We start from the raw sequence: 18477 nt of genomic DNA, 5'->3' as shown, positions 1-18477 counted from the left end.
ATAAAAATTTTTAATTATTAATAATATAATAGCTACCAAGCACGTGGTTTATTATATTATAACTAATTAAAGTAATTTAGTACTTGCTAAAACTTATATAAAAGAAATAATTATTTATTTTAATATATTTTATTAAAATTATTTTAATAGGAAGTTTACCAAGGGCTTTATTATATACTTTTATAAGTTTTTTATTATATAAAGTTTAAAAAAACAAGTGGTTATAACACCTTTATTTATTATAATAAAATTTTTAGTATTTAATAGGGCTATTAAAATAGCCTTATTTATAAAAAAGCTTACTAAGGTGCTTAAAATATAAAATAATAAGTTAATTATAATATGCTTTAATAATACTAGCGCTATTACTAATATTATTAATTAAAAAATTTTAGTTACTACACGCTGGTTGGTTAATAAATATTTTTTTATATAAAATATTTATAAGTAACACCTTATAAAGTTTTAACACGTGCTAAAAAAAAAAACCCTGTAAATAAAATAACTAAACTACTAAAAGTAATTAAGTTTACCACCTTTTAAAATATAACAAGCCTTAAAAAAGCCCTTTAATTAGCAAATTAAAAGTATAAAAGTTTTGTTATTCTTATTTTTAGTAATATTTTTTATTTAAAATATATATATAGCTTTATAGTGTGGCCATGTATTACTTAATTAAAAGGTATATTAAATACCCGGAGGGCTGGCGCCTAAAACATGCTTATTTTAATTAAAACTAACGCAGCACGTGATGGTTAAGGTTTTCTTATAACTTGCTGCTTGCTACACATAGATAATTTAGAGGTTTACTATAAGCAACGCTATTGGCTAGTCATTATGAAACAATCTGTGCCTGCACCGCCGACATAGATGACTAGACACGCACCGATAAGCGGACCGATGTTGGTAAGGCCAAGGGAGGACGAGCTAAAGCCGTAAAGTGTGAAGATTGTTGTGGACTCGTAGGCCATGATCGTTAGCCAGGAGACGCCGAAGCCGTACATTATGCCGCACCACCAGATTATGGGGTCGGTAAGAAGGAGGAACGGTCTTGTCGCCGTGCGCCAGAAGGGAGCATTGTCGGCAAAGATGGTGATGAGGTTCAGTTTCTGGAGGTAGGCTTTCGGGACTTGCGGTTGGCTTCCTCCGGTGCCCTCTTCTGAGCCATGGCTCAGGCGCGAAAAGCCAGTTTCTTCCAGGCCGAAGAACATCAGGATAGCGATGGAGAACAAGAAGATGGCGTAGAACCAGTAGACCCCTGGCACCTCGTTAGCGAGGACAGAAAGCAAGGAATGACGAATATACATCTCCAACCCATAGACTCGATCACGAAGCCACTGGCGATGGGACCGAGAAATGACCCCGTCGTGATAGCGAGGGTGTATATGGACAATCCCAACCCACGCTGATGAACGAAGAATTGATCATCAACAGTCAGTGCAGGAAGCTGCTCGAATGGCGCCGCTCCGAAGCCCAAAAGAATTCGACCACCCGTCACTTTCTCCTTCGTTTGTGCTGTGGCAACCAAGACTTGCGAGGCAGCGCTGATAAGGGCGGAAACCAGGTAGACATGCCGTCGTCCAAACTTGAGGGCCTATGCGATGTTAGGAGCCGCATAGTGCAAGGCAATAAATGGCAAACATACCAACGGATTGAATAGAAGGTTTCCCAGCCCTAGCATAAGTAGAGCCAACGCCGCGCCGATGTTCAAGTAGCCAGTGGAGGCACCGAGCTCTGCCACGACAGGAGCGTACGTCACAGCAGGAGAGAGCGTGGCCGCTCCTAGCATGAACGCCCAGATAAAGACGATTGCTTGAGCAGTGTACTTGCGCCTCCAGGTCCAGTTAAGCGGGTCGTCTGGAGAAGGAGACGGATGGGGGAGGAGGACGACCTCGGCTTCGGTGTGGTCAATCAACACGCGGGTACCTGGAGGACTCTCTTCAAACATAGAGCCTTGTTCCACGTCTTCCCTCTCACGAGGGGATAGGATTTTGGTGTCTTTCATGAGGAAGAATCTGTCGTCTAATTGGGAGTATCTCTAACACTGTGACTCTCTCGGCCCCTCGAATGCTTTTATACATATTCGTAAGATAAGCGAGCACCGCAATCACTGCGTCGCCAACTCAACCAGATAGTCTTCCCTCGAAACGAATGGAGGAGATGCCCCGGATTCTGTACAGCCTAGCCATGTGGCGTTGATAAGCCGGAGGTTTACGTCGATAAACCGGAGCATACAATGGACGAATGACAAGTCGTGATAAACCGGCCATTTCACCATCCGATCTATACTTGTTGCGGTTAAAGGGACGGAGTTGGAGTAGGTAGACAAAGACACTCGCATGACCTCCATGCTTCGATACTCCCACACCTTGGTCGGGTGCCCTTGAGCTTATAAGGTGGGAATCGCCGCGTATTGACCAGGATTGCGGCCGTCTTTTGTCCTCCTAATACCGACATGTCTTCATCCTCAAGCTTGGCCATCAGCGCCCCCTGGAAAGATATTGTTGAGCGAAAACGAGCCGAACGAGCCTCGAAAATACCCAAAGGTTGGCTATTGCCCGACGACATCATTAATAACCGCACATCTTCTCCCATCTCTCTTTTACATTCTTGCAAATTGCTCTCTCAGACCGAACTTGGATTGACCAGACCGGAAACTCACGATGCCACGTCTCTGCTCCAGAAGCTTGCCACTTCAGAAACTTCGAGCACCGAGCTTGTCACTGCCTTTTGCAAGAGAGCAGCAGGAGCCCATCAACTCACCAACTGCCTCACCGAAATCCTCTTCGACGAAGCGATTGCCCGGGCCAGAGAATTGGATGAGTATCTCCAGCGAACCGGAAATGTCGTTGGCCCCCTACACGGCCTTCCCATCACATTCAAAGATTGCTTCGACATCAAGGGCCATGATACCTCGATCGGGATTACTTCGCTTTGCTTCGAACCGTCAACGCATAATAGCCACCTTTATGACATTTTAACCCGACATGGTGCGATCGTTATCGCCAAAACGACCGTTCCGCAAACCATGCTGAACGCAGACACAGACTCAATCGTCTTTGGCCGAACAGTCAATCCCTATAATAGGGACTTCGCGGTGGCCGGGTCAAGTGGTGGAGAGGGTGCCCTTCTTGCGCTCGGTGGCTCGACGCTTGGTGCTGGGACTGACGGCGCAGGGTCGGTTCGGATGCCAGCCGCGGTCAATGGAGTGGTAGGGTATAAGCCCAGTGGGTATCGGATCCCACTGGATGGAAGAAGGGTCATGGGGACTGGCGTCATCGGCAGCACAATTTTGGGTCCTGTGTCGGTCACTGGATTCCTCGGCCGCTCGGTTCGAGATATTATACTCTTCACCAAGCTCACCGCGGAGGCAAGACCATGGGAGAAGGACCCCTTCATCTACCCTCATCCATGGCAGGGCCTATCCATACCCGCAGCAAATCAGCTTCGCATTGGAGTATGGTCATCTAACGGCTTCCTGCATCTTCACCCGCCGGTTGAACGGGGCTTCAGAACGGCTCAAGAAAGACTCGCAAAATCCGGTGTTGAGCTCGTTGAGTTTAAGGGCCCTGACATCAGCGACGTCTGGGAACTTCAGAAGGAATGGACAGAGCTCCAGGACTTGTCATACATCCGCGAGCTGTTGTCTTCGGAGCCGCATACCGATATTGTGAAAGCTACCGCGATCATCACTAAGAAAGCCACACCCCCACCGCTGACAATCGAATACCTCCACTCGATGAACGCGCGGATCAGTGCTTTGGTCCGGGCAATGCATAGTGCTTGGGAAAGTGCGACTGGAAGCGAGGATCGACCCATCGACGCGCTGCTTTGGGTTACCGCGCCACACACGGCTGTCCCCTTTGACAAGTACACCTATCTGGGGTTCACTGGGTTGTTCAACCTGATTGACTGGCCTGCTATGGCACTGCCCCTGGGAATGTTTGCAGATAAGAACATCGACGAGAAGGTCGATATTGCTCCGTTCAACGCACTTGACGCTGAGATCCATGATATTTATGACGAGGATTCGTTCGACGGACTCCCACTGTCTGTGCAGCTCATCGGGCGGAGATTTGAAGATGAGAAGCTTCTCGCTGTATCGGAAGTTGTCCATGGTATCATCAAGCATGACACCGCCAACTGAGTCCGTAATCAGACGTACCTAGGGTATATAGCGAAAGTTCGGTATTTGCGCAGCAAGAACATTGAACCATGAGACATTCTCTCCATTATCCCTTTCCCCCCATACAATGCTGAGTAGATGCCTCACCCTGCTATGAGGTTGAGCAAACAAGCCGCAATCCGCACCGAAGTGCATTTTGATTAGACGCTCACGCTGAGAATGCTCAACAAGTTCGAACCCAGCGATTAAGAGCGCAAGGCCGACTTTGGACGGATAGTCCCCGGACAGCTCAAAGCAAGTCTTCGTCTCCGCAAGGATGGATTCTGAGTAGATGGTCGCCGCTTTATCCTCCTCTCCGAACGGGTACCGCAGCCTGTGGAGCACTAAAAGCCCTAGCTGACGGTGGATATTCGCCTGGGCAAACATCCCAATCACCTCCTTGGAGGTGTACGTCTCTGAAAACCTGGGAGAGACAAAAGGCTGCCACGCTACAATAGCATCTCGCGCCTTCTCCCACGCCTCTAACCGTACCTGCTTCTGGTTTTTGATATCACGCCCCACCAGACAAACATCATACAGCAGGGGCAGCAATGAATAACAAAGTCCGATATAGCGGTCAACCACTGGCTCGCCTTCCCGAACCCTTAGTCGTAGAACAGGTATCTGTCGATGAAGAAGACACTCCATCGTATCCAGGTATATAAGACAATTCATCTCGAAGTCCATCTCAGGCATAAGCGCAAGTGGCCCTGGTGGTTCGTACCACGGCTTCGCATGCGATAACACGTATCGGCAGATCATGGAGGCGCCTTGACCTTGCGGCGATGCTGACACGGCTGGTGACGCCATCTGGTCATAAGTGAGAATACTAGTTCCCAGAGCTAACATGACCCGGACTTGCGCAATGTCTGTTGGCGAATCCAGCGCACGGAGTTTGCGGATTGCTGTAGCACAGCGGGACATGTTCTGCGTTTCCACCTGTGTCGGGAGGTAGCCCGATCTAAGGGCGAATTCGCCGGCGCAAGCCAGAAATCCTTCCAGAAGGTTTTCAGGGGAAATCAAAAAGCGCGTTTGCAGTGATTGGCGCATCTTGTTCCTGAACGAAGGTCCGATCGTGAAGTGAGGGATGAAGGCTGTTGTTGAGAAGAGGATTTGCATTGTTGTGCCTTCTTCTGAGCGGAGACTGATAGAGGAGCAGGGGCTGATTGCTGGGTGAAGGATCACTGACACCTCCCTCGACTCTTCATTCTCAAGAATCGGGATCCGTGATGACGAAGTCGGAGTTGTCTGTGGCCTCCGACCAGGCGGGCGGACCCTGCGCAGGGTCTGGCAGTTGTGGCCTAGTCGCTCACATCGACGACAAATGGAGGGATCTCGGCCGCGTCCGGGTTGACATTTGACCTTGATTGAGTAGCAGCGGTCACAGGAGCGTCTGGTCATGATGGGTCGTCGGCTGGGGATGATGGAGAAGGGAGGAAGCTGTCGAGTTGATGTACGGAGGCTCGGCAGTTGGAGTCCGCTTACTAATCGGGAAGGTGCCGACCCCGTCGGGTCGAGTAGAAGGCCCACGAAACTCTTCTTCTTTCGATCACACTTTCAGATTGCAAAGGACCGACAGAACTTGCAAGGCGGCGATCCGCGCAACGGCAAATTCATAGTTCCCTGGCATGACCGTGCCGAAGCGCAGATTGCCATGGCGCACATTGCCGTTGCTGTCGAACACTTGGGCGGGCAGCCTCTGCCGGATGGAATCGCAGAAAGCCCCATGCCATTCAGCAGCTGGAGATAGGTCGCTTGTATGGGGAGGGTTGCGTCGTTGAGAATCACCTTGGGGTGAGAATGGGTATTGTAGAGCAGGCTCTCGAAGAAAGGGTATTGTCTGGGTTCTCACAAGCTGTTCCTGACTTCGGAAGGATCAGGATGGACTCCTATCTCGGTAGGGTTCCCACCAAAAAAAGCAGAGAGCTCGTGGCTGTCAGAGGGTCTGCCCGGAGATCTGATCCTTCAGCAAACTGCAGATTGCATATGCCTGATGGGGCACACCGCTCCTATCAGCAAGGGTTGCTTTTTGCCAGCTGCAGGCCAACCCCGGAGTATCTAAGTGCCCAGTCAGCCTGCAATGGACTCAGCTGGAAGTGTCTCGCTTTCCAAGCTACGCTTTTCTGGTTGCGCGCCGAACCAAGAATCACATCATGGCAAGTGACCGCGGAGGGTTCCCTGATGACCCTATATTTGCCCAGTTGCTCCATGTCGCCAGACAGATCGACCATGTCATTGTGCATGACCCCCGCAATCGGATTGATGCGGATTACGCCCAGTTGCTAACGGATGTCTTGAGGATGCAAGCCCGAATGAGGGAGCGCCTCCCCCGGTCTCTGTTCAGCGATGAGCATCTGCAAGTTCTCCAGGACGGCAGCCCGTTTGTTGCTGTTCTGGCAGACGGTAACTACGAGTTCATTGTTGCTGCATTCGCGACCCTCTCCATTGGAGGCGCAGTGGTCCCGTTATGTGAGTCTGACCCTCAACAGCCTGGGTATGAAGCACCGATCTTACCACAATGATTGTCCAGCGACAACTATCTCACCAGTAGAGGCATTTCGGCTCCTCCAGCGATCTCAGTGCCCCACCATCCTCGCCAGTCCAGCCCACTTCCAGCGCGGCACCGACATCCAACGGTGCGCCGCCTCGCAGGCGGGGGCCGCGGGTGCAGGTGTCCAACCCACCCTCCTGCAGATCCAGCACAGCACATATCCGGTCCACAACACCTCAAGTCCCCTCTTCGACCTCAACGCCGCAATCAAGATCCCCGAAAACAGACCGGGCCTGCTCCTCTTTACATCCGGCACCTCCGGCCCCCCCAAAGGCGTCGTGCACGCCCGCCAGCTCTTCTACGAGATCCACCGCGCCAGCGCGCCCACCGAGACCTTCCTGCACCACCGCCCCCCGAGCTGGATCACCGGGGCTCTGCCCTTGTTCCGGCACCCGCTTGCGGGCGCGCGCATGGAAATCGTCCCCGAGAACCCCGAGATAATATGGACTCGGCTCCGTGAGGGCGGCGTGACGATGCTCATCGGACCGCCGCGGTTCTGGGGCACGCTGATGCGGTATTTCCAGGAATGCATCGCCGGGCTAGCGGGGGAGGAGAGGGACGCGTATGTGCGTGGAGCGAGGGAGCTTAGGACGGTACGGTGCGGCGGCACAATGCCACATCGACTCTTGCTGAACTTTTGGCGCAACGAGATCGGGCTCCCGTTGCTTGTTTCGTATGGGGCGACTGAGCTGGGTGGACGCGGGTTGAGGATGACGGGGGACTCGGATTTCACGCTCGAGGTGCGTTTGCGATTGTGACCCTGCTCGGGGTCAACGACCTCATCTCTGATTCTGATTGATTGGCAGCGCTGCGTGGGACGGCCTCTGCCCGGCGTCACAGTCCGTCTGTCAGAAGGCGACCATGGCGAAATCCAGATCAAGAACCCGGTGCTCTTCTCTCAGTAGGCTGCATGCCCATGCCCACTCTGCGCATTTCATCACCAGCTGACAAAAGGTTGTACTTCAGTTACCTCGGCGACGAACAGGCAACGCAGGCTGCATTCACCACCGACGGATACTATCGCACTGGAGACCTCGCGCACCGCGTGGGAGAAGACTATGTCTTTGATGGACGGGTTGGCGAATGCAAGTCTCTCTTTCTGGTACACCTGAAGCTAGGCATACCTGCTGACCAATCCCCTGACTGGCAGACGTCAAAGTCCTCGGGGACAGAGTCTCCGTGCTGGACCTCGAGATGCGTCTTCTCGAGCAACCATTCATCTCCGACGCCTGCGTGCTCGCTGTCACGGACGCCCGGAGCAGCGAGCGCGTTGCGGCCGTTATTCGTCTGCAGGCTACTGGTTTACCTGCACGTGGTATGGCTGATTGTCAGCCCTGTCTTAGATTCCTGCGCGAGCAGCTCACGGCAACTGGCCTGGTGCCGGAGTATATGCTGCCGACGGTTTTGCGGGTCCTGCAGGATGATGAAGAGATACCCCGGACTGCTTCGACCAAGATTCTTCGAGCGAAAGCCGCGGAGCAGTACTTCCCTCTGTCTGCGAGCTTGGAGTTCCCTGGGGATGTGGAGGTGTGGCCGATTTGATAGATTACAAGATTAGGGTTGAGTATTCCATTACCTAGGTAGCTCATAGGTAGACATACTAGTAGTCACGCGCATACCAAAACATATTCGGCGCCTCAATGGTCGTGCACTCCGCCCTAACCCCATACAGCTGCATCGAGATATGCGCCCGCGCAATACTCGTCTCCTTGTCCAGCCACAGCCTCCTCGCCAGTTCGTTCTCCACAGGGATAATCCTCTCCAGCTCTGCGCGCGCAATCTTCCACCCAGCCATCCCCAGCCCCAGCGCGCGCGTCATCCGCGCAACATGCCCGTGCACCACACTCAGGCTATACTCATACACCTTCTCCAGCGAGTCCATGCTCGTCAGCACCCAAGCCGTGTCGATATCCAAGTGCGCGGTGCGGCGAAACGTCTCGGCATGGACGCGGAACGAGCCAAAGTCGCGCGCCACAAAGCCCCGGATCTGCTTCGTGGCGGGGTCCAGCCGCACCAGCATGTTCTGCTGATGCGCCTGCAGCGCGAAGCCGTGCAGGAACACCGGCGGGAGCACGGCGCGGAACAGCTGGCTGCAGTATTCCCGCAGGACGCATGCCGCTTCGCCCGCGCGCATGGTCGCCGGGTCCCAGATCCGGGCGATGTTCTCGGTGAGTGCGGCGCAGACGATGATGCGGGAGCCTGTGCGCGCGGCGATGGCCTCCGTGCTCTCGCGGATAATGCAGCCCAGGGATTCGGAGGGGGTGCTGGCGGCGCCGTACTCGCGCATCGCGATCAGCGAGCCGCCGAAGGATCGCGCCGCTTGTTCCAGGAGGTTGAGGATGGGGCTCATACGGTGTCCGATCGTGATGGCCCAGGGGCGAATGTTGCGCACGATTGAGGTGATTTTGAGCGGTAGGGGGATCTTGATGCAGATCTCGGATGTTGCGGTGGGGAGGTTGATCGTGCGTAGAGAGCTCTGTGGCTTGCCCGGCAGAGTGTACGGGAGGGCCTGGGCGTCTGGGAACAGTTGCTGGATGTTGGGCAGTTGCAGCTCGTGGACGGGGATGGTGACCTGGTCGTCGCGGACGCTCGTGTTGGGGCAGAGGACCTGCAGCCATTTGTCGTACTCGCCCACGACGGTCACGGCTTCTCTGGCAACGACGACGAAGTGGATTGTCGCGTCGGTGAAGTCGCCGACGACGGGGTGCCGGCACTTGTGCCAGGGGTGGGTGCTGAGCCCTTCGATGACGGCCTGCTCCCAGTCGATGCTCGGCGAGTCGATGCTGAGATGGTCCCTTGGCTTCTGGTATGCTCGCTCCTGGTTCTCGACGCAGTTGGTAAGCTCGGCGCAGACGCGGTCGACGTCGATGGCCGCCCATCGCCCGAACAGGCGCATCAGGTCTGCTCCATCGGCAATGGCCTCGCCGGCGGAGTGCACGACCTCGCGGTCAAAGGCTCTCGGATAGACATAGCGGCTCCCCAACGGGGCCCCGGCCGGGCTCTCGTGGAGCAGAAAACGCACCTCTTCGTCGGGGCAGTTGGAATGGCGGATTGTCACTGTCTTGCCAGAAAAGGTCGACTCAACCGCACCTTCGTTGATCAGGCATGCTGCCACACGGGACAGCGAGCCCAGCTGGGCGCGCTCTTTGGCTGTAAGACCTGCCATCAGGCTTGATTCGGGGTCGTCAGGATTCTTCCTCTCCAAGCAGGCTTCCATGCAGACTTCAAGGCTTCAAGACTGGATTCAAAATTGGGGCTCCTGCTAGTGCTCATCTTGCAGCTGAATGTTACGGTATGCATGATGCAGATTCTCATGCATCTTGATCACAGAGCAGAGATGGTCAAAATGCGACGTGTTCGTCAGCCATTCGCTTTCTCTGATATTGCTTTTGAGCTGATACAAGGATGTTCGGGTTGGCTATAGGCATTCGCGACAGTCCAATCCTTGTCTTCTCAGCCCATTGCGTCCGCCGGTGAAAAGCGAAAGCAGACCGACAAGACGAAAAAGCCTACCTGGCAAGAACCATCTCGTCTCAACCTCTTAAGCATCCGGTAGCCATTGACAAGGCATTAACCAGCCGTTGCCATGTCTCGCTCTCGGCAGGACGTGATATTCGAAACCACCAAACGCCTTCTCGCCCAAGCCATCAATGACGGACTCGCCGCCGCTTCTATCAGAAGCCGCTCACTCGACTCCTCGTCAACTGAGCGAGAACTATATGTTCAGCCGCCTACCCCTTTCGCGACTGACTGTACTATCCGTCTCACCTGTGCCTTGAGTGTTGATGCCTGCGTGGAAGTAGAACAGCACCGGGTCGCTGGGTTTCTTCGACCTGACTATCTATGCCCCCCTCTGGCGTTGATTGACAAGGTGACAGGGAACAGTATAGAGGAGGTCCATCCGGGCCCTGTATGCCAGGTGATCTTTTTGTGGCACCCCGGCCTGCCACATGAAGTTCTCACGGGTCTGCAGCGCGAGTTGCAGAGCTCTGTTGACAATCAACGTAGGTGCCCATGACGCTTCTCGTCGACGAGATACGAGGCTGACGTCGGCCAGAAAGGTGGCTGGAGTATGCCGCATCCTCGCTGCCACTGACGGTGGCTTCCCCGCTGATCGACTGGGAAAGATCCGTCATATGGGGACATCCCTGTCATCCTGTATGTTCTCCTTCACAGGTAGAATCCATGCATCTCTCACAAATGGCCGCAACAGCTTCATCGTACATATCTCCCTCTTCCCCCCCTTGATCCCGTCCTGCCAAACCACGACGACTTCAACACCCTCCTCGAGCCATCCATCACCTTCCTTTCCGTGCCCCGGCACGATCTGACCATCTCCGGGCCTTTCTCAGCCACATTGGCGCCCCTCCTCCAGACCCTCAACATCAACCCCTCCAGCCCGGACCACATCGTCATCCCCGCCCTAACACACCAGCTCCCGGCCATCCTCCCCTCATACCCAGCTGCGACCCCCGTAAAGACCATCGATGGCCTCGCCAAAGCTCACATCTCCCTCCGAACTGTCTCCCTCTCCCCAGAATGCAACTTCCCATTTCACCTGAAATTCTCCCTCAACTGCCAAATCACCTCCGCAATCCGAAACCTCCACCCGCACACCGTCCAGGACGGGCCCCAACTCTCCTCCCTCCTGGCCGACCTCCTCCCGCAAAATCTGTGGGTGTTCACGCACGCCGCCTGCGTCACCGGCACCCAACATCCTCCAGCTCCCAAGTCTGCGTCTGGATCTGAATCTGAATCTGAATCTGGACGCGCCCAATACCTCGCCTGCATCCTGCGCCACAGCCTGGAAGGACAGGCCGAGGAACAAGGCGAAACACTCATCCCCGTCGCGGCGCTATACAATAGCCCGCGCGCGCTCTCTCCGCAGACCGGGAAGCCTCGATGTTACGCAGACCTCCTCTTCGACCTCAACTCCCCCAGCAAAAAACGCTCCTGGCTCCGCGCCTACACCCGCGCCTTATTCCCCCTTGTTCTGCCGCCGCTAGCGAAGTACGGCATTGGGCTGGAAGCGCACGGGCAGAACGTCCTCCTGCGCGTGGCCAAGGCCACTGGCCGAATCACCGGCTTCGCGGTCCGCGATTTCGACGGCCTGCGCATCCACACGGCTACGCTGCAACGAGCCATCCCCGAGCAGTATCGACATAGACTTGATGCTTTATCTGGGGTAGAGGAGAACAGGAGATCGAGAAACTTCGTCGACAACGAGGAGGCCGTGCGGAAGAAGGTTTATCATGCTCTTATCCAGTCGCATATTGGGCCCCTGGTGTATGGGTTGGGATTGGAGGGGCTCAACGCGGAGGCTGAGGCTGGTGCTGAGGATGGTGACGACGGTGGTGGTGGGTGGACGATTGTTCGCGAGGAATTGGGGAGGGTTCTCCTGAGCGAAGATTTAAGTGGACCGGGGACAGAATCAAGAAGGCGAGAGGTGTATGCATTTATGGTCAAGGAGACGATGTCTGTCAAGTGCTTTCTGCAGATGAGAATGCAAAGGATCTCGGGCGACGTAAGTAGCCCATCAGCATGGGAGGGGGATGTTCTGGCTGGCTGGCTAACGAGATGCTTAGCGCTTTGAGAGGGAGCTACCCAACGTATTATTTCGGAGCTGATTCTATACCTGAGGGCAACTTGTGAGCTGGCAATTACCTAGACAAATCCACGGATGCTGTGATAGGGATGAAAGATCCTTGTCTGGCGGGTATCTGTCTGTCTTTGCGTTTGGCTCACCGTGTCACGTCTGGCCATGTCGAAGCGCAAGGTGTATTTTAATCTTAGAAAGCCCTCTCGTCACCTTCCTGTACACGTGCGCCTTTTGGCGGAAGATGTCAACTCTGGTGGGCTTGTATTCAACTTTTAGGATGTTGGGTGTTGTTGGTATTTGCCATTGTCCTTGTTTGTGTGGACTACAGAAGACAGGGGAGAATGATATAACTTAAAGGGAGTTTTACTTTTCACAAAGCAAGACCACATAAGGAGCTTAGGAGTGGTAAATGGTATTCAGAGCTTTATTCAATGGGGCGTACCTAAGCCTTTTGCAATTCGAATCGGCCAAGGGGCGCGGTGAAGAGCTTGATAGACTACAGCAATCGCTGAGTGTGTCCGGCAGGCTAGCAGGTGGGCCTTTGGGAGGAGCACATCCTTATAGTCTTCAGGAAGCGGCTGGAAAGAAACGGCTGGAACGGTTATTTCAGACCTTATCTTCGGGATTCGGATTTTAGATGGCGATGTTTGGGTTAGCCCATGAATGTATTCTTTCTATCAGTTTTCGTGCAGGTATAAACAACCCAAAACAGGCGATGAACCATCTAATCTAAAGCTCATCCTTCTTCCACTCCGCATGCTCCTCCTTCGCCTCCTCCCTCTCCCTCTCAATCTCATCAGCCAAAATCTGCTCCTCAACCTCAACCTCAACTTCACTCCCCTGAACCCTCTCCGCCAACGCCGCAATCTCATCATCATACTCCGTCCACTCGGGAACCTGCCTCCTCGCCCGTTCCAACTTCGGCTCCTTCGTAAGCGGATTATTACACAGATCGATTGTCCTCGCCTGGCTCAAACTGTCATCAGAGCACCAAGTCTCACACCACAGCCACTCCTGCGGCAGCCTCTTAATCGGTATATGATGCTGCATGTGGTTCGGCAGGTCCTGGTCCAGGTTACTAAGGCTGTTCGGGTCCGCCGAGAGCATCTGGTATTGCCCGCGGAGACGGTCTCCTGCCGCGACGGCCCGGAAGCGATTGAGGTCCACGACGTAGAGGGCGGAGATGTGGTATGGCGATCCACGGAGGAAATTCTTCCAGTACCCCTGTTTCCAGAAGCGGAAGCCCTCCATTTCTTCTCGGGAATCGCACATGGGCGTGAAGGCGTAGGGGGCGCCGTCGAGGGGGTAGTTGACGAGATCGGTCATGTCCGTGCGGACGATCTGGTCGGCGTCGACGAAGATGACTTTGTCGAGGGAAAGGGGGAAGAGGACGTCCAGGAAGAGGATCTTGTAGCCCCAGATCTCGCGCTGTTTTTCCTTTTGCGCGCGCAGCCAGTGCGGCCATTTGTAGGTGACCATTTCGTATTGGAAGCCGTATTCGGCGGCTAGGTGGGGGAGAAAAGATTTGAATGATGGGGAGAGGAATTGCTCGATGAACCAGAATTTGACGGTTGATTTGGTATTTTTCATGACGGAGACCATCATGATGTTGAGCATGCGTTCGTACAGGTGGCCGCTGGCTACGGAGAAGATGTTGATGTCGGCGTTTGCCTCGCTGCCTTTGGAGGTAAGGCCGGCGCTGGACAAGACGTTGGAGGCGAAATTGAGGCCTTTCGACATGAAGTCCTTGGCTGAACCAGGTTTTGGGCCTGATTCGAGGACATCTTGATTCTCTTGTCCCTTCTTACGAGATAGGCGCGGGAATAGAGTCTTGCCCTGGAAGGAAAGCAATGCAACTTCGTTGCTGTCATCGCCGGCCTGTGGGCTGTACCCCAGTCGGCCCAAGCTTTCAAGGTTGAATATCTGTTCACTGCGGCCTGGCTTGAGGTTGATGGTCCATAAGCCCGGTTGTGCTTTGAACTGGAAGTATCCAAGGTTGGCCATGATGATAGTATCGGCAGAGTATGGATTTTCTTCAGTTCCAAGAACCAACTGAACCCCTCGAGGAGCGGATTTGGTGGTCAGATCACGCGAATGCCCTTCGATCAAAATATGCTCCAGTGCATAGATGGCATCAACGTTTGACCCTGCTTTCACCGAGCTCAGCTTGATATTATCGAGGTCATGCAAGGAGTCTTTGGGCGCAACGAGCCAGTACGGCGGGACATCCATGCCGAGTGTAAGCAGCGCTTCAACGGGCACACCCGAGAAGGTAGCAGTCGGTCGTAAAACGGAACCGTCGTCGCCAAATGAAGGCTGCGAATCTAGGACATAGCGATAGAAGCGTTTGATGGGCAGTTCCCGGATCTCTTCCCGTGGATTCATGAAAAGCTTCAGCTTGACACCATCCAGCTCGGAAAGAGCCTTCAAGATCGGTAGCCACCTTTGAGACATCTCTGACGTCGGGTCAATAGCGGCAGCGATAGTTATTGTAGGAGCATCCGGCCCAGCAACAGTAATTACCGAGCCAGAATCACTCCATTTTTCGAAGAACTGAACACGCGCGTCGGACGGCGTTTCATAAAGGCCCTCGGGGACATCTGAGACTGTTGAAAGAGCCACAAGCGACGTGAGCTTCGCGAACGAAAGCGGGTCTGAGATTTTAGAGGCGAGTCCCAGATCCTTCGCAGCCTTTGTGACAGTGCCAATTCGGTTGATATCTTCGTAAAGCAACAGTTGGCCGAGATCTTCCACGGTCACATCCTGAGTGGGCTTGACAACTCGGCCATTAACTATGATACCGTTCGTGCCGGAAGAAAGACCAAGGGCTTCAACCAATGGCCGGAACTGCGACCAGAACTCAGTGGCCTCTTGTGGGTCAGCGTCTGACGAGGCAGGGGATAGGATGTCCGCCAGAATGCGTGCAGAATCAACGGCATTTCCTTCCTTCAAAGAACGGTAGATGAGAGCGGGTGCTGCAGCATTGGATGAAGGATTTTCCGGGTTATGAATGAGGAGAATCTCCGTTTTGTCTTGCTTCACTTGGATTTCAAGGGCCGAGATGAGCATTTTCAAACCGGCCTTGGTACCGAAATCGCCAACGACAATCATGTGGACACTTTCCAAGGGCTCAACAAGCGCTGCAACTCGAGGTACTTTATCAATAAGATCTCCCGTATGTGCCGAAACTTTACCTAGATCCACAAGCTCGACTTCTTTGGGATCTTCAGGGACAATCCAGGGAACGCGACGGCCGAATGCCTGAGAAAGGAAGAAGTTGGGTAGCCACGCATCTTCCTCGAACAGACCTTCAGCAATACCTTGCTGAACCAGACGCAAGTCTTTCTCGACTTTGGCACTCATCTCCTGAGGCCAGTTTTCACCACGCAAGACGGGGATGCCGTTGACAATGATAAGGGGGGATTCGGCCTGAATACCAAGACGGTCCTGATACTTGGCAGTATTGCGAGCCGAGGTATCCAATTCGTCTTTGTTCAACACCTCTTCCAGCGTAAGAGCCTGTTTCTCGGCCCTCGGAGTCCTGTCCTGAGTTGCTGCTGCAAAGACGGTCATGTCCGGAGTTGCCAACTTATGCTTCTTGGCCGCCTGATCCTGTTAGCATGGGATGTTGGAGCTTTGTAGTGCACGGATATACCTCTTCCAAATAGGCCATGAGACTGGCCAAACCGAACGTTTCTTGCAGGTAATGAGCCACCTTCAGCTGAGCGATGGACCCTTCCGACGTCGCCAGAGGAACGATACCAAATCTGACTGGAATCTTCCTCTTCACGAAGACTTGAAGTGTAGTGACGATCAAATCCACGTCTTCGATACTAGTTAGGTCGATCGGAAACACAATGTTGTTCAGTTCCCGGCGTACTGGAGGAAGTTGACCAGGGTACGTGCGTTGAAGGAACTAGTCCTCGTCAGTAAGAAATATGGCAGGATCCAGGGGGACTTACGGCTGTTAATTGACTTGGCCACGACTGGTACCTTGCATCCTTCTCCAAATCGTTCATCCAGATGATAACGTTACCACCTTCGATTTCATCCCGGTAATCATAACGCTGCGGTGTAACCTGTGCCACGGACTCCGTCACAAGATCGTGAGCCAAAAGGTTTACAGCCTCGGTAGCTGAAAGTCCTAGGCCCCGAAAACTCTCAATCAGCTTCCTTTCGCGGCGGAGATGGTCGACCAGAAAGAAGGCGTCTATTTGTCTCGGATCGATCTGATGGCCGTTGATCCAAATCGCACTGGCACCTGGTGGGAGCATGCCTAGACGGTTTGCCTTGATCTCGCTGTGAAGCTCGGCGCTCGCGTTGTAGGCGGCGATGGTTGCGGAGTACTTGGGAAAGTCCTGGGACAACTTAACGAGCATGTCAAGCGGGTCTTCGCTATCCGCCACATAGCTAACTGTATTCAACCCAAGCCGCGACACTTCAGACGATGACAACGGCTTCAGGTCGTCGGGGGCTTCCTCCGTTTCCGCCGACTCTGCACTGTTCGAGCCCCGCTGCTCGGCGTCACGGTCGTCGATCACAATGTAGTCCGTACGCTTCAAAGCAAGCTCAACACCGTATCCTGAAACAAACAACGGCCGCGAGCTCCAATGCTGAGGCGGCCGATACCGTACTCGATAGGAGATCTCTCCTTCCTTAGCCAGAGCGCTCAGCGTTTGGTGGAAGTCCTTGAACATCGGTGAGGCCACATCCGCATACAGGATCGCCGGGGGTAAAGATTGGTGTCCTAGAATGCGATCAAAGGGCAATTCACGACCATCTCTACGCATAGCTAGTCAGCATTTGAATCAACAAAGGACCTCAAGGAGGCATACAGCTCTCCTTCCACATCCTGCTGCGCGCGCTCCATTGCAGATGAGCAATATTGCTTTCCATCCGAGTGCACCCACACCGGGCAAGCGGCATCCTGCGCCGCCATGAGAGAGTGCTGCACCGAGGTATTGTAGAATTGGTAGTGGGCCGCAATCCGAGGGCTAGCGGATCGAATCGACAGGGATAGCTTGAAAGATGAGAGGCTCTCGGGGCTGCTGAGGTGTCCATCTTCAACCACCACTTGGAGGAAACGATCGTATAGTTCTTTATCCGTCACGTAGTCGTCAAAGGTTCCATCGGCTATGCGGTCGAGTAGGGGGAAGTACGATGTCGGGTTTTCTTCGGCTGCTGTTTCTCTGGGTTATATGTGAGTATCTGACTGAAGCATATGTACCAATAAAATGCATTACAAGCACTCACAGCAGCTCAATAAGATAGGGACCGGAGTCAAATGAGGCTTGAAGCGCGACGTTGACCGACGGACTCGAGGCTGTGCGTGAAGCCAACGTTGCAATCACGATACATGACAGCCGCCATGAGGCGACAATGCCCGAGCGGAAGAGCATTTCGGCAACGTGATGTTTGAGGGAGTATCACAATTGTCGGTTCGTAGTATGCTTCCAGGAAATGGATAGCTTGTTCAAGCTGCTGACATCACGGCGAGGGGTGATCCAGATCGGCGGGTGGAGTAAAAGTGAATAATAAAGCACTAAATTAGCAGAGACAGCATCAATAGGCCTGCTCTTCTGAAATAAACAAGATGTCGAAAGGGGAGGTTGCTCCACGTTCGTTTACCTACAGGCCACATCTCAAGCTGGCTACGGGCGGCGCAGCGGCCAAAAGCGCGAAACTTCCGGGGATGGGACGGCGCTTTGCCTGATTTGCCTTTTGCGTGGAGATCGTCCTTTGAGGCTATCTTGTCTTCAGGTATAATCATGGTAGGTAACTGAAAATTTCATGTAAATTAACGCCACATCAATCATAATACATACTTCAGTGGAAATGACACACAGACGATGCTTCAAGCATGTTTTGTTCAAGCTTAGTTACAGTAAATGGCCTCCTGCGCCAACAATGAACACCGGATATTCGCCTCCCAATACACCAACACCCCAAGGTAAAGAAATCCATCCATGATTGCCTGCCCGATCTTAACGGGGTTACGGCGAGTAGTAGTCACAAAGATGCAAAAAGAAAACAAGCACGTCATATGCAAATGGCTAGGCCAAGGTCAGCAGAATAGCCAATTCCGCAGCCAAATGTGTCAAACTCCAGACTTTTTGTTCAAATGCTTTTGTATGAAGCAAGGATCGCCAATGTAGGTAGCGC

At 53.4% G+C, this 18477-nt stretch overlaps 5 protein-coding genes across 5 annotated transcripts; 2 read left to right on the top strand and 3 right to left on the bottom strand.

Annotated features, from left to right (window-relative positions):
• Positions 1-821: 821 nt before the first annotated feature.
• Positions 822-2005, bottom strand: DSM5745_07503 (uncharacterized protein; the record flags this gene model as incomplete). The annotated part of the gene is made up of 3 exons (XM_026749519.1): positions 822-1258; positions 1306-1594; positions 1646-2005. 3 exons carry the CDS (start codon positions 2003-2005, stop codon positions 822-824), a joined length of 1086 nt encoding a protein of 361 aa, XP_026601551.1.
• Positions 2006-2455: 450 nt separating this feature from the next.
• DSM5745_07502 (uncharacterized protein) lies at positions 2456-4147 on the top strand (the record flags this gene model as incomplete). Its single annotated transcript, XM_026749518.1, has 1 exon — positions 2456-4147. One exon carries the CDS (start codon positions 2456-2458, stop codon positions 4145-4147), a length of 1692 nt encoding a protein of 563 aa, XP_026601550.1.
• Positions 4148-4269: 122 nt separating this feature from the next.
• DSM5745_07501 (uncharacterized protein) lies at positions 4270-5284 on the bottom strand (the record flags this gene model as incomplete). Its single annotated transcript, XM_026749517.1, has 2 exons — positions 4270-4274; positions 4339-5284. 2 exons carry the CDS (start codon positions 5282-5284, stop codon positions 4270-4272), a joined length of 951 nt encoding a protein of 316 aa, XP_026601549.1.
• A 1034-nt stretch (positions 5285-6318) lies between these two features.
• Positions 6319-12343, top strand: DSM5745_07500 (uncharacterized protein; the record flags this gene model as incomplete). The annotated part of the gene is made up of 12 exons (XM_026749516.1): positions 6319-6634; positions 6696-7456; positions 7523-7617; positions 7683-7791; positions 7911-8243; positions 8389-9099; positions 9187-9868; positions 9946-10008; positions 10295-10720; positions 10774-10874; positions 10930-12240; positions 12302-12343. The coding sequence occupies 12 exons, from the start codon at positions 6319-6321 to the stop codon at positions 12341-12343; spliced, it is 4950 nt and encodes a 1649-aa protein (XP_026601548.1).
• Positions 12344-13044: 701 nt separating this feature from the next.
• DSM5745_07499 (putative UDP-glucose:glycoprotein glucosyltransferase) lies at positions 13045-17714 on the bottom strand (the record flags this gene model as incomplete). The annotated part of the gene is made up of 5 exons (XM_026749515.1): positions 13045-15921; positions 15971-16231; positions 16278-17097; positions 17151-17504; positions 17569-17714. The coding sequence occupies 5 exons, from the start codon at positions 17712-17714 to the stop codon at positions 13045-13047; spliced, it is 4458 nt and encodes a 1485-aa protein (XP_026601547.1).
• Between the last annotated feature and the right edge of the window lie 763 nt (positions 17715-18477).

This window comes from Aspergillus mulundensis (assembly GCF_003369625.1).
Source record: "Aspergillus mulundensis strain DSM 5745 chromosome Unknown scaffold_8, whole genome shotgun sequence".
Taxonomy (NCBI): Eukaryota; Fungi; Ascomycota; class Eurotiomycetes; order Eurotiales; family Aspergillaceae; genus Aspergillus; species Aspergillus mulundensis.
This window is presented reverse-complemented; position numbering and strand designations above follow the sequence as displayed.